Genomic DNA, 25,987 nt, shown 5'->3' on the forward strand with positions numbered 1-25,987 from the left:
TAAAAAGGTCTAACCACTATGCTGTATGGCTGAAGCTAATACAATATTGAGTGTCAATGTAATTTAAAAATACTAAAAATAATTTTAAAGCAAAAATAATAAAGACAAGTTTAAGATTTTAAAAAGTGTGTCTCCCATTACTTAATGTCCTTTTTGTTTTTCTTTCTTTAAATGAATGTTCTTTTGATGCGTGGGAACTGAAAGGTTTCTGGGAGACGGGGCAGATGACCAACAAACTTTTACAGACACCAGGAGGATTGATTGGGAAAGAAAAACAAGAAAGATAAATTTGTTTAAATACTTGCTATGTATACAAGTACATTAATGTATTTTATAGACAAGGATAAGATGAATGTGAATTTAAATAAAGACTTTACTCTATAATTAATGATGCAGTTATTAGGCTGCATTTGGCAATGTATACCCTGACAAAGTTTAAAAATTGGGCTTTAAAGCACTAAATTACCTTTAGGGTCTGCCAGCTCCAGTGATAAAACGAAAATCGACCTCATTATCATCAGATTTGCGGAGTGCGTTAACATTTGGTACGTTAACCAGCTCTGGATGCTGAGGAATGAGTGGCAGATTCTGATGGAGAATCAGGAACTGGAGCCGCATTTTAACCATGTTTATTACACAGGGGTCAATGGCCCTGGCTTCAGATCAGCAGAAACTCAGATCCCCCCGCACATTCCTACATCAGGGATGCCTTTGGCTCAGGTCGCTCCAAAGTACCAGACTCTTTGGAGGCAGGGTTGGGAGAAAGCTGGCTCAAAAGGTGTGGTGTGAAATAACTTTTTGAGTTGGAACAGTGAGTTCCCCAGGAAACTTGGCCAGCAAGCAGCGCCTCGGAGGGGGCCTGTCAGGCTGGGGAGAGGAGAGTGCCACTTCGGGAGAGGAGGTGCCCAAAACATTCAGTTGTGCGCTCCTTTCTGAGTGTTGGGACTGGCTTTGGGCAAGGAGCCGGTGACTGGGTAGGGCATGTTCTTGCCCCCTGAGAAGTCGCTGGGCGGTGTGAACTTTATGAAAGAGGACGGACCGGCTGCTCTTGGAGGGGGTGGTGCATAGGTCTGTGTGAGACCGGAAGGAGGAGTGAAGGAGAAACTTCCAGGCCTCGTCTCTCCTCACCCTGAAAGGCCAGGCAGAGTGAGAGGGTCAGGACAGGTCGCTGTGTAGCGAGCTTGGGGCTGTTGAGAGAAAGAGCACTTCCGGAAAGCATTCTTTTCATTACAAATACCGTGGTAGGGTGCTGGTGAAGGAAGAGAGTGAGTCCACTGAGCAATCAGCTGACTGCTAACCGATGGCAAGAAGACATGGATGCCACATGTCAGCAGCCAGAACAGTTCTAGCACATGTAGGTCACCGTGCTCCCTGGGGGCAGGGCGGGGCAGTCGGGGGGCCCGGGCCTGGAGATCCACAGATCTGAATCAGAGTGCTCATGGAAGCAGTCCAGGGGTATAAGCACTCTATTTTCTTTACCATCATCTGTGAAATGCTAATAGTGATGCCCACTGTGTAGGGCTGTGGTATGAAAAAATTAAGAGAAAAAAACATACAAACTGCCAGACACAAAAACAGCCAGAAAATATCGGTTTTCCCTCTTTCCCTAAATCATGAGAGAGGAATCTTCCTTACATCATATAATTCCTTCTCTTTCTTGTTCCCTCCTATCCTTTTTTTTTCCTTCCTCCCAACTAGCCAGCCAGTATTTATACATCACTTATCCCACAAAGGATAATTTGCTACACAGAAAATCCTGGGAGAAGCATTGTGATACTCTGAACAGAGTATTGGTAATAGAGCAAAGCGATTTTTAGTTTTCATCTCTCAATACATCAGCTATGTGTACTTGAGTTGATTTCAACTTTCTAGGCTTCTGAATACTCAATTATAAAATGGGAGTGATATTTTATTACTATCTCCTAGATTATAATATACAAATGAAATAGGACGTGTGAAAGAGCTTTGTAAGCTATAAAAGAAAGCAATTTTTGTATTTAAAAAATTAATTTTAATTGTAGTAAAATACATATTACGTAAAGTTTATCATCTTATTCATTCCTCAGTGCAGTTTAGCGGTATTGCGCACATGCGCATTGCTGTGCCACCAGCACCGCCATCCTCTCCAGAGCTCTTCATCCTGCAAAACTGAAACTCTGTACCTGTAGCCCCTGGCAACTACTTTTCTACTTTCTGCTTTATGAAGTTGGCTACTCTAACTACCTCATGTAGGTGGAATCCTACAGTATTTGTCTTTCTGTAAGTGGCTTCATTCTCTTAGCATAAGGTCCTCAGGGTTCATCCATGTTGTAGCATATATCAGAATTTCACTCCTTTTTAAGGCTGAATAATGTTTTATTGTATGTATATACTGCATTTTGTTTATCCATTCACCTGTCAGTGGACACTTGGATTGCTTCTATGCTATTGTGACTCATTAGTCTGCTATGAGCGTGAATGCACAACTATCTCTTTGATACCCTACTTTCAATTCTTTTGTATATATACCCAGAAGTGGAATTGCTGGATCATACAGTAATTCTATTTTTAATTTTTTGAGGAACCAACATGCCTTTTCTATATTACCTGCACCAATTTACATTTCCTCCATCAGTGAACAAGTGTTTCAATTTCTCTATATCCTTGCCAACACTTGTTATTTTCTGGAGTTTTTTTTTTGGGGGGGGGTTGTGTTTGAGTTTTTTGTTGTTGTTGTTTTAATCATAGCCATCCTAATGGGCGTGAAGTGAAAAGAAGACAAAATAGCCCTGGTTGGAGTGGCTCAGTGGCTTGAGTACTGGCCTGAGAACCAAAGGGTCGCCGGTTTGATTCCCAGTCAGGGCAGATGCCTGGGTTGTAGGCCAGGTCTCCAATGGGGGGCGTGCAAGAGGCAACCACACATCGATGTTTCTTTCCCTCTCTCCCTCCCTTTCTCTCTGTCTGGAAATAAATAAAATCTTTTAAAAAGAAGACAGAAATTAGTCATTTATACAAGCAATGGACTTAATTATAGCTCATATCATTCAAAACAGAAAATAGGAGGGACATAAAACCGATTTACTCAGATGGCACCCATCTGTATAAAGAGTTTAGAAGGGAATTGAGGCCCCCACACAGGACTGTGTACCACAGGGCACTAAAACGGTATCTGTCCGATGGTTGTGCGGAGAGCACTGGCCCATTTGTATGGGGTGAGAGTTAGTTTTTGAGTCAGACTGAAGAAAGACTGAAATTTCAATACACAGAGACTTCAGGGAAGGGATAGAGTATGGATACTCTCCACATGGAAATGGTGTGATCGAAGACGTATCCCAGAAGCAGTTCGGCTTTTTCAGAGAATGCCACTCAAGGAGCTGTCCCTGGCTTAGCGGTGCCAGCAGCTCCTGGTGAGCTGGCAGAAATGCAAATTCCTGGGTGCTTCCCTAACGCATACTGAATGAGGAACTCTGGGGTCGGGACCTGGCAGTCTGTCTTTTAACACCCCTCCGGGAAATTCTGAGGCAAGCTCCTGTTCACACAGGACCAGAAGCAGATCAGGCTGGCCGTGAGTTAGGGGCTAGAGTATGAAGCCTGGGGTTAGATGAAGACGGGGCTCTGTTTATAACCCCCCAGTGACTGCCCATTGCAATTGGAATGCAATCACACTTTTCCTGACGGGCCCACGAGGCAACGTAAGTCTCCATCTCCATTCTACCTCCTCCACTCCCGCCCTCTGCACCTCGCTCCCGCCACTGAGCTCCAACACCTGACAGGCGCTTTCTTGTCTTCTTCCTTCAGCTGAGAATGTTCTTCCCCTCTCCCAGTGGCTTCTTTCTTCTCCTTATTTAGGTCTCAGTTCACATGATGCCTTTTTAGAGAATTAACTTCCCTGACCACCTTCCATCAATCTCTCAAACTACCCTATTTTTTTTACAGTTTTTTGCTATCAGAAATTATCCTATATTTCTTTCTTTACATGGTCATTGTCTGCCTTCCCCAACTAGAGCATAAGAAACTTAGATCTGAGCCTCGGTTCTAGTCCCCAGTCTATTTCTGGCACATAGCAGGTATCCAATATTATAATTTTTTAATTCAGCAGACACTGGCATGATTTTAAGTGGTTCTGGATAGTGAAATGACACCTCAAGGTGCCTGGAGTAAGTATTCCTCCCGTGGTTTTATGTCAAGGCGTGGCAGAACAGAAGAGGAAGGAGAACAAAACGGACTTTCCTCATCTGACTCTGGCCTGCATATTTAGCCCCTAACCCCCGCCCCCAGCCTAATCTGCTTGTACTGTGCAAACACGAGCTTGCATCCGACTCTCCAGGACGGGTGTTAAGGCGAGGACCGGCAGGTCCCGATCCCAGAGTCTGTGGTTCAGGATAGGTCGGGGCAGGGGGATGGTCGAAAATGGTGGGGGCCCTTTGCAGGGACATCTGGCAATACTTGGGAGGCATTCTGGGAATGATGGTGGCCAGGGTACTGCTCATCTTGCTGCAACACACAGGCTACGCTCCCACAACAAAGAATTGTCTGGCTCCGAGCATCAGTGGTGCTGAGGCTGCGAGACCTGCTCTAAACGAAGGTGGGAGTTACGGGAATGCAGGGACGTGTATGAGGGACTGGTTCCCTTTCAGAAGGGTAAGGTTTTCTCTTCACCTATGCCTGCAGTTACAACTTTGCCTCTTTGGGGCAACAGGGTCAGGAGGCCCCAAGAACTGGAATTTCCTCTGGCAGCGTCAGATGCCATGGGCGCCTCTCTTCCTTGCTCTGCTGTCGCTGTGGAGCCGGCCTCCCGCCCCGTCCCGCTGCGGCTGCGTTTGTTTCCCCCGCCGCTCCCCCGCTCCCGCCTCTCCCTTCCCCTCTCCTCCGTCTCCCGTCACCCGTCCTCCGCCCTCTGTCTCTTTCTTTTTCCATTTTCCCTGGGTCCCCTCTCTTTTTCCCTCTTGCTCATTTTGAAGATTTGAAGTTTAATGGGTTTATGGTGTCAATCCTTATTTTTTTAGTATAGTCTACACTAAATTAAACTTACTAGATTTTCCCTTCTCTGCCACATGGCACCAGAATGGGACTGCTCTTTATCTCCCACACGTTAATGCTATTGCTTTTCCCTGTTTCTCTACAAATACAAACATACATGGGATTTAGAGGGAAGACAGATCTGAGAAGTATTTGTTTTGGTGCAGTGCCATGAAAGTGTTTGAGGCTTTTGCAGACGCCGAGGGAAGCCGTGTGGCAGGGAGCCTGCGGGGAGCCGGTCAGAGCCCTGGCTCCATTCTGGACGTCAGCTCGCTGAGGACTGGGACTTGCCTCGCCTCCCCAGCACATACGACAGGGGGTCACCAGCAATCAGAAACACCAGTTACAATGAGAGCTGGAGGTTTGACACAGTTTGTGGATATGAATCCCTTCCCTTTCACTTTAGGAAAAGGACAAACGAGAGAGAATGACAGATTATCTGAATATTTTTCAAATGAACAAATGAATGAATATTCCTATCTTCTCCCATTGTGGGGCCCTTAATTAGACTCAATCCTGGATAAATGTTCCCTTTCCTGTTCTGTTTCTTGCCCAGCGGGATGATGACAATGAGTAAAAATATCTGTTATTTCTGTTTTGATCTGCTAGAAAAGAGACATAACTTCAAGGTGGAAACAACTAAAGTAATGGACTTAGGATTTTTTTTTTTTTTTACCTATATTGTTGCAAAAAACTCAAAGCAATTCTAATCTGTCATTGTCTATCACTTGCCCTTTTCTTTGAGTGGAGGGGGATTAGCATCAACTAAACATGTTAAACTTCTAGTTGCCATTGTAATTGCCATTCCTGATTGGAGGTGACAAGGTCCCCCACTGTAAATTCTAGTGGGCATAACATTCAGTTTTGACAGCGCTGGGCAAAAATGCAGAGAGAAGAACCCCTGAGTGGTATCATGGCATAGGGTCTCCTTCCTAGAATCTGGGAGGCAACAGGAAGCAATGGCCACATTACCTGGTAGAGACTGACGGGGGGTCTGCAGGTATTGTGGAGCAACGGTGACTCAGGAGAGTGGGTGCTAGAGTGGCACCTGCCGGCTGCCCAGCTGAGCTCACATTTCAGAGTCTGCCCTGCACCTGGCTCTCTACTCTCAGTCTTCACCCCCATCACCATCTCCCCAACTAGTCCACGAGTCTCTGAGAGCAGGGCCAGAGCTGATCCGCGCCTCCACATCTCATGCCCTCAACAGCACCCACACCACTTGTGCCTGGTGGGTGCTCAGTAACTGCTTATCAAAATGAACCCCCAGAGACTGAGAAAACGGCCTCGGCTCGGGCCAGAGTTAAAGCAGAACCTGCCTCGTTCTCATGTCCGTGCGAGGCCCCCCGAGACGCCCAGCAGCCTTCATTCTGCTGTGTCCCATGACTGGGCCAGGAGGCTGTCACCAGCAGCCAGTAGGCAAAGCAAACAGGCCACTCGAGCCCACTCTTTCTCTTTCCCACCCGGCTCTGGGCAGAAGGAGTGTGAGCACAGATATGCTGGGCCCTACCATGCCACAGTCTGGTCCAGCCAGAGCTGGCCAGGGAAACTGCCACAGGCAGCTGAGGACTCCCTCTGTGGTCATGAAGTCACATGGTGACTGTTCTTCCCCAAAGAAAAACTAGAGGTAGGTGGCAAGAGCAAAGAAAGAAAGGAACAGCATCAGGTTAACTGAGAATGTCAGTCAAACACACAGAGACCTTACAGAGTGGCCATATAATAAGGCACTAACTGCAAATGTAATCACTGGTTATAGAACGTTCTTCATAATTTGTTCCCAGGGTGTGTCCTTGTGTTAACTGTGGGGGTGAGAAGAGTAAAGGAAGGGACCAAAGCGGCGACCCTGCTGTGGAAGCTCAGCCACCGATGCACATCTGGATCAAATCTTCTGACAACTTTGGAAGGCATGTGTGTTCACATGTCCCTGGGCCTCTGCTGAGGTGCATGGGAGACCAGAAAAGATGTCACAGGGTCCTGGACTTAAGATGTTTACGGTTTAGACAGCAGCCCCCGACCCCGGGAACAGTCCTCTCCAACACTCTCATAGACAGGCCGCAGTGTCCACCCTCCCTTGCTGCTCTGTGCGTTGTCCCAGCTGATGCTCTCTCTCTTGCCCTCCTTCCAAGCCCTTTTCATCTTGACAGGGAGCTCCGCTCAGCTGACGGGTCGCGCCTGTCACAGAGGCCCCTGCATGTGGCGTCAGAACCTGAACTTCCAGGTGCAGTGCTTCCCTTCCGCCCATCTTCAAAGGCACTGCTTGCTCTGCAGAGTGGGAGCTGTGCTTCCCAACTCCCAGTGCAGCTGGCACACACCCTTGCCCCTCGTGGTTCCCCAGGACTAGTCTTTGCTCAGGCACCTGGTGCCTGCCAGTCTCATATACAGCTCCCCACAGAAGGGCTCTAGTCCTTATTTTATTTGACTTCCATCCTCCTTTCATCGGGGGGCCTACCTATCATGTCTCAGTCTCTTGTGTCACCTTCTCTTCCTTCAGTGTCTCTAGATGCTGAGTCCTCAGGGTCACGGCATTGTTCTTCTCCCCTCCTTACTCTCCACCCTACGCCAGATTGCCGCCCTAACCCCAGAGTCCCTCAGGTCTGTGTCTCCAGCTGGGAGGGTTCTCTGAAGGGCCAGGGCAGTAACTGTCTGCTGCTGAGCAGTGGGCTCCAAAACCAATGACCACCCCAAAATCATCATCTCTACTCTTCTCTAAAACCAGAAAGAACAACCTCCAGCTCCCCATGCTCTTCACCCTAATCAAGGATATTACCGTCTAAAGAGCAAGTGACGCCAGGACCCCGTCTCATCTCCCCCCCCGCCACAGAGCCAGTCGCCGTGTTGCTTCTACCTCAGGAATCTACTTTGAACTTGCCCCTTCTCTTTGGTCCTCATTGCCCTACCCTCTGTACTTGCCTCATCTCTTTCTTGGGCTATTAAAATTAGTCCTAGGTTGGTTTACCCGCTCCTATATCAACTCTCTCCAGTCCATCTATAGTACAGCGAGAGTGGTCGCCCCAAAATGCAAATCTCACGATTCACTGTCTGTTCAATGTCCTCCTATTATTGCTCCGCACCTGCAGGGAACTGTCCAAATTCTTTATGTGACACAGAAGGTTGTTCATGCTCAGGCCCCTGTCCTCCCATCTATGCCAGGCACTTAGCCCCCTCGGGCCGCTGGACCAGCCACCCCAGGCTGCCTCACGCCTTTGGTAGCCCCCCACACTGGAACACAGTTCGTTTCCCTGCCTTCCTGGGAAACGTCACCTGCCAACCTCAGGGCTGCCTCTATTATGAAACCTGGCACAGCACCTGGTCAGTAGCAGACACTCCACACGTGTGTGTGACAAAGATGCAGGAGGACTTGCCTGAAACGTCCCTCCAGCACCTAGAAGAGCTTGGTTTTCCTTTGTCTGTGCTTCCTTGGAAATTTGTGAGCCACCTACTTCATTGTACAGTAAAGGTCTGTCGTCCCCCAACCCCGTCCTTCACCCCTATCCCCACAGACATCTCGCAGAGCCAAGGACTGGGTCTGAGTCGTCTGAGACTTCCCACCGCAGTGAGCCCTGGGTGGTTTATGGCTGGAATGTAGTAGCATTTTGTCCCATCACTTACCTTGTTGGCTTGTGGCTACTTGCTTTAGGATCTATAGCTTCTTCTGGACACTTTGAAAGCAGAGATACATCTCATCCTTCTCTATGTACATAGTACCTTGCTTAAGATAGGCATTTTATAAGTATTTTATGAATGAATAAAGGAATGTTTGACTGAACCTATGCTTTGCTTACATCAATCACAGGGCATCTGGTTAAGTTCTGCACGACTTGCAGAGACAGTAACTGCCTTGAGGGTTTGGAGAGGGTAGAATCGGCCTGGACTGGCACAGTTGCCAGAGGCAGGGTCAGGGCGTGAGCATGGAGCATCATTTAGATATGGACAGAGAAACGCTGAGCGCTCCCCGTGAAGGGACCTCCTGGAGAAACGACATGTGGCAACGTGCCGTGCTTTTTCAGTGTTCTGCAAGGACTGCCTAGGGGTAGCTGAAGGGTCATAGGATTGAGTGGAATGTGAGGTTGGAAAGGCATGTGGGGGCCAGACTGAGGAGACTGTGGGGCCAGGGGGGTAGATCTGCAGGGGGAGTAGCTGGATCAGGGCAGGAGAGACGGGAGCAGGAGACAGACTACGCGCAGTGTGGGAGAGAGGCGGCTGATGGCAGAGGGACAGGAGGAAGACTCCTGAGTGCTCCTCAGTGACGGAGCAGGCAGAGGCGTGTCAGGATGGGGAAGGGGCAGGCCAGCTCTGACATGGATTGCATGGGGGAACTGCAAGTGGGGAGTCATAAAGAGGCCCCAATTCTGTGAAAAGATGATGGGTTGCATTTGGGACATGGAGTTTGGAAGGACCTCCAAGGGGAACTTTCCCTTTACCAGCCATAAGTGGGAGTCTGATGTGAGGAGGAGGCCATTCTGGAGTTGGCTGCCTAGATCTGAGATCTAGGGAGCAGATACGCCACAAAAAGGAAGTGGACTGAAGACTGAGTCCAGGTGTGAGGTCTGGGGACCACTGACAGCTCGTGTCACAGAGAAGACGGGAGGGAGCTACAGAAGGCGTTAGGGAGAAGGCGATCGGATGAAAATCAGAATAGTGTCACATCATGGATGTCAGAAGACAGTGTCAAGAAAATGACTTCAGTCACAGGTGCCTCAGAGAGCTTCAAAAACCTGAAAACCAAGAAAAGACCTTTAGATCTGTATGGAAGAAGAGCGGTGATTCCTGAGAGGGAATCCAGAGACGGTGGAGGCTCAGGGTGGAGAAGAGACAGAGGAGCTGGAGACAGTAGGTGTGAACCGTAGAGATTAAGATGTTTTATTTGCTGAAGAGTGAAGGGAGGGTAGGGAGAAGACAGGAAGGAGCCAGACGAATAGTAATCCTTTTTCTCATTAAAGCACAGTTTAAAAATCAAGGTATAATTTATATGCAATGATTTGCATAAAATTTGCGGTGTACAGTCTGATGAGTTGTTTTACCATGAGCGCACCTGTAGTACCATCACCACAATCAAGACAATTTCTTTATTACTCCCAAAAGTTTCTGATGCCATTTTGTAATTCCTCACTCCTGCTCCTTCCTACGCTGCCCCTGACCCGATCCCAGACAACCACTGTGTGCTCTCTGTCACTGCGGATTAGTTTGTATTTTCTAGAAATGTATATAAATGAAATCATGCAGTATGTACCTTTTTTGTCTAGTTTAATTCCATTTTGTTACTGAGTAGTATTTTACTGTATGAATATACTACACCTTGTTTATTCTCTCACCTATCAATGGGTATTTCCAGTCTTTAGCTATTACAGATCAAGTTATTATGAACATTTTTATACCATGTGCTTTCTTTTCCTTTTGGTAAATACCTAGGAGTAGGATGGCTGAATCCTATGGTTGGTGTACATTTAACTTGTTAAGAAACTGCTAGACTGTTCTGCATGCTTATACCATTTTACAGTCTCCACCAGCATATGAGAGTTCCAGGTCCTTCATGTCCTACTCATTTGTATGGTTGAGCTTTTTAATTTTAGTCACTCTAATAAGCTTATGGCAATATCTCATTGTGTTTCAGTTTGTATTTCTGCAATGACTAATGATGTTGAGCTTATTTCCACATGCCTATTTCCCACTCATATAACTTCTTTGGTACAGTGTCTATTCAAATAATTGTCCATTTTTAAAAATTGAGTTGTTTGGTTTTTAATTATTAAGTGTTGAGAGATCTTTGTATGTCCTGGATACAAGTTCTTTATGGTGTATGTTTTGCACATAATATATTCTCCCAGTCTGTGGCTTGTCTTTTCATTTTAATGGTTAACAGTGTCTTCTAAAGAACAGACATTTCTAATTTTGATGAAGTTCAGTTTGTCAATTTTTTATTTTATGGGTTTTGCTTTCAGTAGTATAAGAAATCTTTTTTCTAGCTTGAGGTCACAAAATTTTTATTCTAGAGAAATATCAATTCTGTCATTATTTTTGTATATGTAAGATAAGACCAGGTTTAGAGTTTATTTTTCTTTTAAACACATGGATATCCAATTGTTCCAGCACAGTTTGTTTAAAAGACAACTTTTTTTACTGCATATTTGTCAAAATCAGTTGTTGATATACATATTTTACTATATTTAGAAATAGAGCCTTTAAAGAGGCAATTAGGTTAAAGTGAAACCATTAGAGTGTATCCTGATCCAATATGGCTGGATATGGGGGATCCCTATTCAGGCTCCAGACATGGGGGACTCTGGCCTGCGAAATCCCCAGATTCACTGAGGATGCAAGAATTGTTCCAGACACCATTTGCCTGTCAAGGAAAAGAGAAGGTGATTCCCTCTCATGAAGAATGCCCTGAGCCTCCCGTTCAGTGGCCTTCATTGGGAGGGTTACCAGCGGGGGACAGGCAGCAGGAATGGATAGGTAATCTAATCACATCAGTAGCTTAAGCTTACAGAGAATAGGTGATGTTTAAAGAAGACAATGGCAGGAACACACCGAACTGCGGGGGTTTGGGATGAGCAAACATTATGGCGCCAGGTGGGATTTGGGTCAGGGCCCAGGAGTTCTGTAAATTTCCTCCCCAGCCTTGAGCAGGTTTTCTGGTGTAAGATGAGCAGCCTGAGAGGGAAACACAGCTCGAGGAGTGGGACTCACGTCCAGGCCTGATTTTCCCCAGGGGCCCTGGGAGCTGTTATTCGGTCCTGCCTACCGACGGCACCACCAGTGTTCCAGCCAAGTCTTATGGGGCCCCTCCCAGGCCCCAGCCTGTGCGGGACTACAATCCCCGATACCACGCAAAGCGGCCCCCAACAACTAATGTCCTTATAAAAAGAGACTAGGACACAGACACACACAGAGGAATGGCCACGTGAGGTCACAGGGAAAAGACGGCTGCCCCCCCACCAAGGAGAGAGGCCTCAGAATGAAACCCACCCTGCTGACACCTTGATCAGGGCCCTCCAGACTCCAGAACTGCGAGAAGACAAACTTCTGTTGTGTGAGCCACTTGGTCTATAGTATTTCGTGTGGCAGCCCCAGCAAATGAATACAGTCTGAGGTGTGAGACGGCGCTGGCCACGCAGGGGCGGGGCTGCGCCCAGGCGAGGGGGAGGGGACGGGCTTGCGGTGGGAGCGGCCTGCGCGGGGATGGGATTCTCTCCCGCAGGAGGGAGGACGGGGACGGCAGGGGTCAGAAGAGGGCAGTGAGAGGACAGAGGAGAGTGGGGGCAGCTGGTTCCAGGTGTGACGTGGCTGTGGGGAGGTAGCTGGGGGCCGAGGAGGGGCAGCCTGGGGCTTGGCTTGAATGCGAAAGGGGCTGGTTCCTGGGAGGCCCCAGCCACCTCCTTGTTAGGGGTTAGGCTCTGACCCACTGAGACTAGCAGCTACGGGCAGTGTTACAGACACTGCCTCTAAAAACTCTCCAGTAAAAAGTTTGTTTTTTTTTTTAATTTATTTATTTATTTATTTATTTTTAGAGAGAGGGGAAGAGAAGGAGAAAAAGAGGGAGAGAAACATCAATGTGAGAAACATCAGTGTCCTCTTGTATGTGCCCCACCCGGGGGCCAAACCAACAAGGCATGCATGTGTCCTGATGGAGAATCAAACCAGTGACCTCTTGCTTTGTGGGATGACATCCAACCTACTGAGCCACACTGGTGAGGGCATCCAGTGAAAACTCCTTTATTCCCTTATTTAAAGAGATAACAGTTATTCAGGTACTTGGAAATCTTCAGCAGCAAACTCGGAAAGAACCAACGGATTAGGAGGTTGATTTTCCAAGGTGAGGGGTCACTCTGGGCTGCTGAGAATTCATGGAGGAAGGGCAAGCCCAGTTCCAGCGCCCACAGGGAGCAGGGAGCAGGAGCACCCACCAGCCCTGGGGCCCCACCGCGGAGTGGCTGCCCTGCATCCACACATCACTTACTGCTGAGCACAGCATCTCATGGCCACTGAATCAGCAGCAAGCGCTCCTGCTACTTGATGCAGGACATGAAAAGACATGTGGCCTCCCACCATTCATTCACTCAAGAACCATTCCTTAAGCTCCTGCTGTGTGTCCGGAATGGTGCAGGTACAGATGTGAATCAGGAATGGCCCTCGCCCTCAAGAGCTGCCTGTCTAGGAGGGGAAAAAATGGACAGACAAATAGGCATAATAAAAATGCCAGACGTGACAGCATCTAATAAAAGGTACAGAGAAATTTCTGTGGGAGTTATTTCTAAGAGAGAGAGCATTCATTTGGGATGTGGAACCTGGAGAGTTTAAAAGGAAGGGGGCATCGCTCTGGGCTTTTAAGGTAAAAACTAGTCGAGCAAACTATACGGACAGAAAGACGAGGATTCCTCCAAGACAATGCATAGCCTCTCACTAATCCAGAGAGTGTGGTGGTGCGTCCTGGAGGGGCTCTCAGAAAAGATGAGTTTGAAGGGGAGAAGAGGCCTGGCAGGGAAAGGAGGAGCAAGGGACAGGGGGTGTCAACAGAGGCTTGGAGAAAGGGACAGAAGGCCAGCCCAGGTCCCGACAGGGAGGGGCTGCAGCTGCGGAGAGGTACAGCATGCTAAGGCAGGAAGGGTGTCAGGAAGCCGGGCCGTGATAGGCCTGAGTCCACCCGAGAGCCTGCAATAGGGCCAGCCCTTCAGACAGCCGGGAGGCCTGCGGATGGAGCCGGTCAGTAGTCACACACCCTCCTCCAGGTGGTTCTGGCCACACCCATTCTGGATGAGCCAGGAAGTGCTGCAGTGGGCAGAGCCAGGCCGCCAGTCCCAGGGAGACATCTTTCCAGAGTGGACGTAAACTTACAACAAGAACAAGGAAAGGAGCTTGAGGTTGAGGTGGGCAAAAAGCTTGGAGGCTGCCCTTCCCTTGGCATGAGCCTTAGATCTCAGAGAGCTGGGCGGAGGGTAAAGCTTTTGGCTTGCTGGGGGAAGGGCCCACTGTGAATGTAAGGGCCTGCCAGCACCCTGGCCTGAGGAGGCATATTGGAAACATGTGGTTGGAAGAACCCCTGGCTACAGAGGGAGCAGGCCCTGGTCTTGGGCTGTGGTTTCCCACCTCAGCCCTCCCCGTGCCACAGCGCAGGCCCCATGGCCCCCCAGTGGCTACTGACTCAGTCCTCTGCAGGGCAGTCTCCGGGACTGCAGGGTGTGCCAGGTGATACCGTGCCTCAGTAGGCCGGGACCTCTGAGCATCTAGCCCAGCTGGACAGCCAGGCCTGGTGACACAGCAAAGGCCAGGAGTGTCTGCTGCACACTCAGTCCCAAGCACGCTGTTCTGCTGTTCTCCTTCACCTGTGAGACCCTCCCCAGGGCCTGCGTGGTAACTGGAGGAGAGGGCATGTCTCCCTGGTGTCCCGAGAGAGCCTGAGCCCAACCAAGTCCTTACAGTCCATGGAGACAAAACCCAGGTTCCTGTTGTCATCCTAATTATTCTGATCCTGATGCGCTTGATGTTAACCAGCCACCTAGCTGGGGTTGTCCTCAGCCAGGAATTAACCATTATGTAAGACTTAATGAAAAGCAGTGCCCAGAATGGCACAGGGGTCCAGTGGAAGGAAAGGCGGGAGTGTGGCTCTGAGTGAGTTGGCGAACGCCTGCCAAATACTTTGAGTGCAGAGTTTTGCCTTGGACCCTGCAGAGAGAGGAGGGAAAGGGTCGTGAGGGGACCTTACATGCCCCTTCACACAAAATTACCACATTCCCTATTCCCTCCCTGGCCTTGATCTGTCCATCTCCCCGTGTCCAATGACACTCCGTGAGATGATTCCGTGACCGGCTGGTGCCTGGAGCAGCTGGGCTTGTATTAGCACATTGTCTTAGTCAGCTCAAGCTGCCATAACAGGACACTGCCAACCGGGTGGTGCCGACAGCACTTCCGTCTCACGGCGCTGGAGGCCGGACGTCCACGAGGACGGCGCCAGCAGCACTGGTTTCTGGCGAGAGTGCCCGTCCTCACTGTGTCCGCGCATAATGCATCTCTCCTCGCAAGGGCACTGACGCCATCTGATCAGGGCCCCTTGGCATGGTGTCTTTTAACCTTAACAGCCTCCTAAAGGCCCCATCTCGATGAATTTGGGGAATGTTATTCATCCACAAGCACACATCTCGAATGGGTCTTCTGCAGCAAAGCAGGAAAGAGGCACGGCTGATGTGGCAGGGTGCCCTCGTGCTCCTTGTGTGCCGCACGGGCAGCGCCAAGTCCAGTGCGACGGTCCAGCAGGGGCAGCCTGACCAAGCGTGAGCGAAGCCACTCGTCTCCCACCGGGGAAGCCCAAGCTCCCAGATTCACAGGGGACTTGGGAATTTTCTCAGAGATTATTTTATTAAGCTATTTTATTACAAGTGATTAATTAAATATTTAATAGATTGTAGATGGAAAATGTGATAATAGTGAGGTGATGTGACCCATAGAAAAAAATAGCTGTCCCAAGTCTTAAAATATCATGGGGGTTGGGGCGTTGCCCAGGGAAGTGTCCAGAGGTCCCAGATCCAGCCTGCTGGGGTTTTGGACTTCATGTGCCCTTCTGCTATGGACTGAAAGCTTGTGTCCCCAGAACTCACATCTTGAAACTCAAATCCCTGATGCGGTGGTATTAGGAAGTATGGCCTTTGGGAGGTGATTAATTTCCAATGAAGTCATAAAGGGGGACACCCATGATGGGTTCGTCCCCTTTAAAAGTGACCAGGGAGTGTGCTCTTCCTCTCTCTCTGCTCCGTGAAGACAAAGTAAGAAGGCAGCTGTATGTAGACCAGGAAGAAAGGCCTCACTGGAACCCACCCATGCCAGCACCCTGATCTCAGGCTCCACAACAATGAGAAATAAATGCCTGTCTTTTAAAGCACCCAGTCCATGATACTTTGTAGTAGCAGAGCCGACTGAGGCCCTCCTACCCAGTACACGCCCTCCTCAGCAGCAGGTGCCTGGGAGGGAAGATGAGCCATGCCTAAGGGGGCAGCGCCTGTGGCCTGGGATCACCACCCTCCTCCACTACTCACCAAGCCTGTGAAAGTGGGTAGGTTGCCTGAGCTCTCTGACGTCCACTTTCTCATTTCCAAGTGAGGGGTACACAGATGACCCATCTCAAACAGCCGCTGCAGAGCCTACATGGGGTCGCGTTCATGAGGCACTTGCACCAATGCGGTCGTGGCCACTGAATAAACGAGCACCTCTTAACCCTGATGCTCATGGGCTGTGGGTCTGGCACCTCCTTCCCAGACTTGTGTGGGATGCCCTGCCAATGCCTGACACTGTATTTTACTGTGGAAATTTATTTTTCAATTGTAAATTTTTCAATTGTAAAAAGTATATATACCATATATGCCACTGAGTGAACATGTGTGCCGTGTGGCCATCTAATGACAAATGACTGAGCAAGTAGAGCAACAAATCTGCATCCAATTTTGCATGAAGCTTGAACATTCCTCTACAGAAACTATTCTGACGATTCAGAAGGCTGCACCTATGGGCAACTGGTGACTGGCAGCTTCATCACGAGAACACACCTGCTCAAGCATCACATCTAGTGCAGGGTTTTTGGTGAAACATCAAATCACCCAGCTGACTCAGCCCCACTAAAGCTACAACCCAGATTTGGCGCCCCTTACAACTTCTGGCTTTTCCCGAAACTAAAAGTACCTTTGAAAGGGAGGAGATTTCAGACTGTCAATGAGATTCAGAAAAATACAACAGGACAACCGTTGGAAATTGGGAGAACTGTGTGAGGTCCCAAGGAGCCAACTTTGAAGGGGAGTGAGACATCATTGTCCTATGAACAATGTTTTTTGTAGCTTGTATCTTTTTTAATAAATGCCTCTCTTTTTCATATTACATGGCTGGATACCTTTTGGACAGATTTATTTTTATATATATTTAAAAAAATAAAAGTTTCAGGTGTCCAACATAGTGATTAGATATTTATTTACCTTACAAAGTGATCACCCAGTAAGTCTAGCACATTTCTGACACCCTATGTATTTATTACAGTATTACTGACTAAAACTCCTGTCAGAATGGCTCTCATCAATAAAGCAATAAACAAGTGTTATGGAAAAAAGAGAATCCTCATGCAATGTTGGTGGGATTGTAAACTGGTGCAGCCACTGTGGAAAACAGTATGTAGGTTTCTCAAAAATTAAAAATAGAACTACCATTTTCTACTTCTGAGTATCTACCCAAAGAAATCCAAAACACTAATTTGCAAAGATACATGCACTCTTATGTTCATTGCAGCATTACTTACAAGAGCCAAGACATGGAAATAACCTAAGCCTCCACTGATAGGTGAATGGATAAAGAAGGTATAGTTCATACGTACAATGGAATATTACTCAGCCATAAAAACAAGAATGAAATCTTACCAGTGTGACAACATGGATGGGTCTAGAGGGTATTATGCTGAATGAAATACATCAGACAAAGACAAATACTATATGATTTCACTTATATGTGGGATCTAAAAATACAAAATAAATAAACAAAAACAAAGAGAAGCAGCCCTGGCTGGGTGGCTCTGTTGGTTGGAGCATTGTCCCACACACCGAAAGGTTCTGGATTCCGTCTCCAGCCTGGCCACCAATGGATGGGAGGCAACCAATCGATGTTCTCTGTCTGTCTGTCTCTCTCTCTCTCTCTCTCAAATCAGTAAACATATCTTTAGGTGAGGATGAAAAAGAAGAAGAAAAGCAAAAACAAACTTATAGATTGAAAGAACAAGTTGACCGTTGCCAGATGGGCAGGGGCCGGGGGTCTGTGGAAACAGCGAAAGGGGCTGAAGAGCACGATTGCCAGCTGCAGAAACAGCAGTGGGGGTGGGAGGCGCAGCACGGGGCCCAGGCACAAGTGTCGCTTCTATGCTCCAGGGCCGGGTTGACGGTTCCTGTGACACTGTTAACAGTGAAGCATTTTCTTCCGCATCAGGTCTGATGTGGAATCCTGCCACTTAAACCCGGAGGGTGTGCGGCTGTGCTGGCTGAGGCTGGCACAGGGCTTAGAGCCGCTCTGTGCCCTCCTTCCCTGCTTCTTGAAGGGAACTATGTGAGAAGCCTTCCTCTAGGCTGCCACTTTCCTGCCTGCTCCCAAGGTCTTCCTCCTAGGACAACGCAGTGTCATTGGTTAAGTGTCTGCTTCCTAAGTAACAATCTCACTGTGGTCTTGGTTTTTAAGGTCACTTGATGGGAGTTTTAGGTTTCCCCAGGCTCTTCAGTCTTTTCTTTTTCTTACTATTTTTTAAAATTAATTAATTAATTAATTTACTTTTTCTTTTTTTTTAATTGTTGTTCAAGTACAATTGACTCCACTTTCCCACCACCACTCCCCCCCCACCAACCCCCACCTCCCACCCTCAATTCTACTCACCTTTGGCTTTGTCCTTTGGTCTTCATACATGTTCCTTGACGACCCTTCCCTGTCTTTCCCTCATTATCCCCCTCCCTAGTCTTACATACATTTACAGTCTGCAGGTGGCCGCTCTGCAGGCACCTAATCCCATCAGGTGGACGTGAACTTTGCTATTTAACTCACAGAAGCCCACATTACGACCCAAATCTTGGGATGTACCTCTGTTGCTCAATATATAGCCAACCTCTGCGAATGAAATCTAATCTTTATTGTTCAATAAGGCTATACATATAAATAAATCTACAAATCAGGAAGAAAATGCTTTGTAATATTTTCTGTCCTGGTTTTTGGTTTGGAAAATGGGTCACAGTAGCTATGGGAGCAATATAAGAAAAGACAGTGTGGAACCTGAGTATTCCTGTTCCAACCAGCTGCAGATTCAAGGGCCACATGTTGGTAAAATCCATTTGCTTGGATTTCTCTATTGCTTTTCTGAGTCTTCAGCTTGATATTTCTTTTTTCTTCTGTCACAGCCTTACTGAGATATAATTCTTATACCACATAATTCATTTATTTAAGTATACAATTTCGTGGTTTTTAATGTATTCAAAGTTGCGCATCCCTCACTGCAATCAATTCTAAAACATTTTTATATCCCGAAAAGAAATACCACATGTACTAGCAGCCACTCTCCATTTCCCCCGAATGTTAATCCCCCAGCCCACCCCACTGCCGGCAGGCAACCGCTGATCTGCCTTCCATATGTACAGAGAGCTCATCTAAGTGGAATAAAAACATGAGGTCTTTTGTGGGGGACTTTTTCACCTAGCATAGTGTTTGGAAGGCTCATCCATACTGTGGCATGTATCAGTACTTCATTTCTTTCCATTTTCAACTAATACTGCATTGTATGGCTATGCTGCATTGTGTGTATCCACTCTCTAGTTGAGGGGTGTTTGGGCTTCTCCACTTCTTGGCTATTTTGAATAACACTGCTATGATTTGTGTACAAGTTTTTTGTAGAGATTTTTGAATTTGAACTTCTACAGAGAGAATAAACAATATTAATAGTTAGATTTATCAAGTGTTTACCATGCACAAGGTACTGTGCTGAGCACATCACACATACTATTCATGTAATCTTTGCAGTACCCCAAGGAATTGAATCTCTTCCCATTTTACAAATGAGGACACTGGGGTCCCATAGCTAATACAAGGTGGAACTGAGATTTGAACCCAGTCCGTATGATACCATAACACTGGTCTTTAATCCTGCTTACAGAAGTCGGCAGCTCTTGGCTGCTCCATTAACTAAACACCAATCACACTGATTAAGTCACACAGATTAAATTTATGCAGTGTGCCACTTACCTGTATTATCTTTTTGAATCCTCACACCAACTGCATGTCCAGCGAAGACAAGTTCAGACAGACAGCACAGCTGCCCGGGCGATGTGGCCCCGCAGAGCCGGGGCCTAGGGAGCCAGCCCCCAGCAGGTCCTGGCGCTGCTCCTCTGCACACCGGCCCTCCACTTGGCCTCCTTTAACCATCCCTCGCCTCAGGGAGAGCTTCTTGTAGGCCAAAAGTAACATTTCTGGAGGACAGTTCCTATCTGCCTTCTTTGCACACATGTACCTATGGGTGCACATAGATATGTATCCCAGGGTGTCACCATGCTTGGGCCTAGGTACCTCATACAGACAGAGCCCCAGTGGCCTGCAGTGACATGAGAAGGCCCCTCAGGTGGATCTACGTTATAATTCATTGTTACACCTGACTGCAAACCAAGACGCTCAGGATGTGCGGACTTACCTCAGGGACCGTTCTGAGGGTGGCTGGGTGGAGGGCAATGCAGGAGCTTCCTGGAAGAAGGCGGCAGTGGTGGGAGACTGCAGGGGGAGGAGGGACGTGGAGGATGCCAACTGTCTCACTGGTTGCCTGCCCACAGCTGCTATCTTGGATGACCCCATGGAGTGCAGCAGAGGGGAGCGGCTCTCCATCACCCTGGCCAAGAACCGCATCAACCGTGCTCCTGAGAGGCTGGGCAAGGCCAAGGTTGAAGTGGACATCTTTGAGCTTCTCAGAGACAGCGAATATGAGACTGCAGAAACCAGTACGTAAAATGGGCAGAGCTGCCCTCTCCCTTTCTTGCTGTCTGAGGAGGGGCTGGTGGTGTGCATGAGCTGACCCATCACCGGGCCTGTGATGCAGGCACTCCCGAGGGAGGGAGAGAAACATCCCAAGAGGCCCTGTGCTCAGTCCGGATGAGATTCCCAGGCTTCACTGTGAGTCGCGAGTAGAATAGAATTAAGACAGGCTACTCATTCATTCATCCATTTACCCATTCATTGATTTCTTTATACATTGATTCATTCATCCTCCTGGACATTTTGTACACACATCTCCAAATGAAACATTGTATGTGATTAAGATAAGAGAGATGCGGCCAGCTCAAGGGTAGCTTGGTCATTGCACATCTGATTGCGTGTCTTGCTTTCTGGTGCTGAGGGCAGGCAGCCTTGCGAAGAAACTGGGCTTTGGAATGGAGCTCGGTTTTTCATTCTATGGGTAACCTCAGTTTCTTCGTCTTTAAAATGAGAAGACTAGGATCTACTCTGAAAATTGTGAGATTTAAGGGACTGAAAGTATAGGAAAACCCTCTGTAAGTTAAAGTGCTTTATAAACATACATAGTAGGTCACTCAGGTCACATGTAAAGAGCCCCAACTCTGTGCTGGGCACTGCTTTAAATCCTCCCAACAACCCAGGAGTTCAGGGCTATTTTCCCCCTTCACAAAAGAAACGGAGGCTGATAGATTAGAGCATTAAAGAAACTGGCCTTCTATGTGCAGATCGAGCAGTGTCCTGATCTGGGCAATTAGTATTGCATGAGAAGAAACATGTTTCCACTGGCCCAGGCATAAATGGCAGGCTATCCAGAGAGTGTGGGAAGGCGGAGGCAGTAGCCTCTCTCTGTCTCACAGCTTCTTTAATGCTCTAAACTGTGGTTGTCTAATAACTGGCCTGACCACAGAACTAGTCAATGGCTGAGCAAGTTCTGGATCCTGAACTCTCTTCATTCACCTGCGAGTCCAGGGCTCAATGCGCTACACTTCCCCAGGAATTCTCTGGCATGCTGCTGGGGTTACCTTGATAACTTCATGGGATGAGCTTCCAAGTGGCTGGCAGCTAGTAGCTAAGCTGGAAACGAACAGCTGCAGTTTAGAGGGAAGGGGAGGGGCCCCTTAGTGCGGAGAGATGATAGCATCTATTCCCTGAGACTTAGATCCCCCATCTCCTCCCTTTCCAACCCAAATCAACTTTTAACAACGCTCAATGGCAAAACTGGCAAAACAAACAAAAGAGGACCTTGCTCCGCCACCTGTGTCGGATGTCGAGCCTTCTATGTGTGGATCCAGCAGTGCTCTGAGCTGGGCTATTAGTTTTGCATGAGAAGAAACATGTTTGCGCTGGCCCAGGCCTAAGAGGCAGGCTATCCAGAGAGTGTGGGAAGGCGCAGGCGCTGCCCTCTGTCTTTGTCTCACAGCCTCTTTGATGCTCTTTCAGTACTGGGTCCATGGTCTTTTCTCTCTGCTAGTTTGGCTTATTCATCACATGCCTGCCCCTTGATGGCCACCCAGGTCCAATTTAATCTTTGTTTATTCATTCAGGAAACTTTGTGAAGCATTTACTCTATTCCAGGCATGACTCAGGGTATCATGCTCTGGGAACAATGCCAAAAAAATAAGATGGACACAATCCCTGCCCTCAGGTGGTTTGCAGTCCCTTTGGTGTGCACATCAGTGGCAGTTGCGATCAGTGCCTCTTGGTCTGGATTTACAAGATAGAGAGTCAGGTTTGTTCAGCTTATTTGCTGTGGCTGGTCTCACAAGTCGCAGGGGTTGGCCAAGTAGTCTAATAACAATGCTTGCAAGAGTGCCTACCCTAGAGACTGGGGGCAACTTCTTACCGTACAGAAGAAGACCTTGGAGGCCAGCAGGACCTGTGGACACAGGTTCCTCCAGAAGAGGGCTTGGGGGAGCAAGTACCCGAAATTGTCATTCATCTATTCACTCCGTTAATTTTTACTTAGTGAGTATCTCTTATACACTCTCCTAGGCAGTGGAGATTCAGCAGGGACAAAGAGAAATCCTAGTTGTCATGGAGGTTATGTTGTAGTACACTGGAAGGAAGGTTTAACTTTCTCAGGATCTTCCAAACGAAATCAGAAATGGCAGCAGTGACTGTTTACAGACCTGCCAGCCAATATGTGGTGCTTCCTTTGTCCAGGAGGGCAGGTCTCAGACTAGGGTCCAGATTTCTAAATAGTTCCTTAATCTATACTTTAAAAACCAGATCTTCCTTCCTTTTCTTTGGTTCTCCCAGGCCTTCCTGACAGAATAGGGAGCACAGGTTGCTCATTGCTGGTGGCGATCATTAGCAAGTATAAATTTTCTCTTTCGTGACCTAAGCATCCTGGCTCAATAGAATGAATACATCTAAAATATTAAGCCAGATGAATCAGGGGAATAAAGGAAACTGACATCTTTATTCCACATTACACAGCTCTGGGGCATCTTTCTAGAGCCCTTCTTCTAAGCACCAAATATTTTATGAGCAAGTGGCCCTTGGTTCAACTTTCACATCTCAATGTATTTGAGGCATGATTAGCATTTGTTAGAAAGAAAGGGCTTTTGGATCTTTTTACCTCAAAGGCCTTTTGTCTGAAGCCAGAGCTGCTCCCCTACAATGGATTTTAAACACTACCCACGTAGTTCTTAGGAAGGTTCCAGCCCAGCTCTTTCTCTCCCAAAGTAGGGGGGACAGAGGAGGGTGGGGCTGGACTGGACTTCAGTGGCAGAATGGGGGAGGAGGTGGGAGGGAGATAGGAGGCCTGGATGTAGGAGGAGCTATACTCTGTGATCCGTACTTTGGTGAGACAGTGTGGTATAAAGAGTGGGAGCATGGGTTTCAGAATCAGACTAAACTAGTTTAAATCCTGGCTCTACTGCTGGCTGGCGGTATGGCTGTGGATGGTAGAATCGCCTCCTAGGGCCGGTGGGAGCATGACATGAGACAGCGGAGGCGAGGTGCGTAGCACCGGGCACATAACAGGTATTCGTTCAGCAAGTGGCAGCCATAGATTTTGGTGCTGGCGTTGTTCTCTCCCCCTCACCTGGAACAGGCTTCCTCCCACCTCCTACCGTCACCTCTCTCTTCCCTGCTTCAGAGTTCAGTCATCCTTACCTGGCAGCGTCATTTATTTCCCAGGCTCCTCTCCAATGGCATTTGTTTCTGTTTTTTGTCACATGCCTCCTGGTGCATCCCTTGTGATTGCATATCCCCCTTCTCTTTCAAGGTCTCAGGCTTGATGTGTCTGACAGCTCTGGGCCTTTGGAAGCTATGGTGAGCCAGTGGAAGCCAGCCACTGCCCAGGGCACGGGCTGTGTCTTCCCTGGACTGGCGGCCCAGGGCTAATTTGCATGGTTAACTTTAAACTATTTTAGTGTCTCTGAGGCCCTGAACCACATCGCAGATTCACACCTGTCCCCTGTGACATCTGCTTCAGGAAGATGAAAGAGATCCTAGTAGTGCTGCCCTTGGTCACAGAAAGTCCAGGCTCTGCACCGGGGAAGTAGCAGTTCTACAATATACAGTTGCATCTTCTTTTAGCAACAGACAAGCTGCAGAAAGCTCTGCACAAATCACACTTACGGATCCACACGGAGGGAGGGTATATCAATCAAGGGGAACAACAGCAATTTCAGAATCAAAGATTATGAACTGTAAAGAAACTAAAGATTCTGGAGTCTAGGTTTTAACCTCCTTCAATGGCTGAAAATAAGGCTGGGACATGGGAAGTATCACACGGAGCATTGATTAATAACAAACCTGGACACTGAGAAGAGACAGTAGAAAATCACTCCTGTTTCTATTTGGTTCACATGGATGTCCATGGAGTGAGTTCATTTAAAGAGAGCACCCTGCATAAAGCTTCCCCAAGCCCACGCCTGATTCCTTCCACTGCTCCCCTCCACCGTCATTGCCTCAGGCTTCTTGATGTTTGACCTCCAACTCTCGACACAGCCCACAGATCTGAAATCAGACAGACGGACTAGACCTGTTAGGTCTTAGGCCCTCCAGCCTGGTCCTCCTCTCCTTACCTTCCGTATCTTTCATCCACCGCAGACTTTTTTGTGCAGGGAGCCCCCATGGGCCTTGCCCTCTCCTATTCCTCTAGATCAGTGTGTCTCCTGAGGCTAATCCTCTTAGAGGGTAGCACTTGGGAGGCCAAGCGTGCGGTCGGCCGCCGGCCCTGTTTCCCCCCGGGAGCCCGGAGGTGCGCGCTCAGTGGACCGGGAAGGGGCAGGGCCTGTTTGGGTGCTGGGCGGTTCCTCCTGCACAAGCTCCCAGGCTTCGTGCAGGTTCCATGGGCATCACCCTGGTGATTTGGAGCCGCGTCTAATGAGGGCCCGTTTCCTTGCATCAGTTCAACAGAATGGATCCAAGTCAGCATAGGGAATAAAAGACAGAATCCAGGAGAGAAAGGCATAGTGATGGGCGGTTCGGCAGACGTTGCCTGCTCCCCTTCTCCGAGTTACCAGCATCATTTGTGGTGGTCTCGGAAATGCATTGAATTTTGGACCCTGAACCCACCTGGTTCAGCCCCCTCCTTTTACAGGAGGGGGAACTGGGACTCGTGATCTTCCCAGGGGGCAGTGAAAACCACGCACCTGAGAGGCGGCATGGGTCGCAGGAGCTCTGCTGAGGGCTTGCCTGTGAGTGACTCAGACAAGGGCAGAGGGAGGTCAGGCCCAGGTCCAAGGTGCTGCCAAGGGGTCAGGTGAGGCCTCCAGGCCAGGCCTTGGCGTGTGGGAGAGGCGACAAGAGGGAGGCAGGCATGCGTGTAGAGAGTCAGACCTGGAGCAGTGCTTGTCCTAGGGTGAGCTCTCAGTAAATGTCCCCTATCGTTCATAGGAGTAGTAGTGGCATAATTAGTATAATAACTCCTCCCTCATGGGGTGACCGTGCGGATTTGTGGTGGTAAGCATGTCCCCTGGCCTGTGCCTACATGTGGGGAGCTTCCCCTCCCCAGATGGATGGTGCTGCTGCCCCAGGGTGGTTTGGGACCAGGCTGGGGACTTTGAACGGCCTGCTGTCTGTCACCTTCCGGGCGGCCCATGTGGCGACCTGGCATCACCCCTTCACACACGCCCTCTTGGCTGAGAGGCCAGCAAGGCCAGGCGCTGAGCCTGTTGTCCACTGCGGGAGGGTAGAGAGCAGAAGGCTCCAGCCGGCGGGGGAACAGGGCTGGCAGCCCCCGGGCATGGACCCAGGCCACGCACCCCTTGCCCTGGGACAGGCAGGATCCTGCTGTGTTCTGCATGGAGCACAGCCAGGCACAGGGAGAGACAGCCACGCCACCCCCCAGCCCTGCCACACACACACTTCTCTCTGGCTTCAGCACCTGAAGGGTTCTGATGCGAGGGACTCGGAGTTTCCCCAGACCCCTCTGCCTCATATAGCTGTTGGCTCCTGGTGCCCAGACCGTTCATCACGAGGAGCTCAGGTGGCAGCTGAGCCCCTCGTCAGGGCTCTCTGAGGGCGGGGGGCTGCGTGTCCCACC

At 48.7% G+C, this 25,987-nt stretch overlaps 1 protein-coding gene across 1 annotated transcript in view; it reads left to right on the top strand.

Moving 5' to 3' along the window:
• Positions 1 to 25,987, top strand: part of GRIK4 (glutamate ionotropic receptor kainate type subunit 4) — a 295,451-nt gene that overhangs the window by 109,519 nt on the left and 159,945 nt on the right. Inside the window, exon 2 of the mRNA XM_054587574.1 lies at positions 20,310 to 20,474. Coding sequence (XP_054443549.1) covers positions 20,310 to 20,474 — 165 coding nt within the window. The remainder of the gene's footprint in view (positions 1 to 20,309; positions 20,475 to 25,987) is intronic.

Source organism: Pteronotus mesoamericanus, unplaced genomic scaffold, assembly GCF_021234165.1.
Source record: "Pteronotus mesoamericanus isolate MK-2021 breed Mesoamerican mustached bat unplaced genomic scaffold, CSHL_Meso_final contig_123, whole genome shotgun sequence".
Classification (NCBI taxonomy): Eukaryota; Metazoa; Chordata; class Mammalia; order Chiroptera; family Mormoopidae; genus Pteronotus; species Pteronotus mesoamericanus.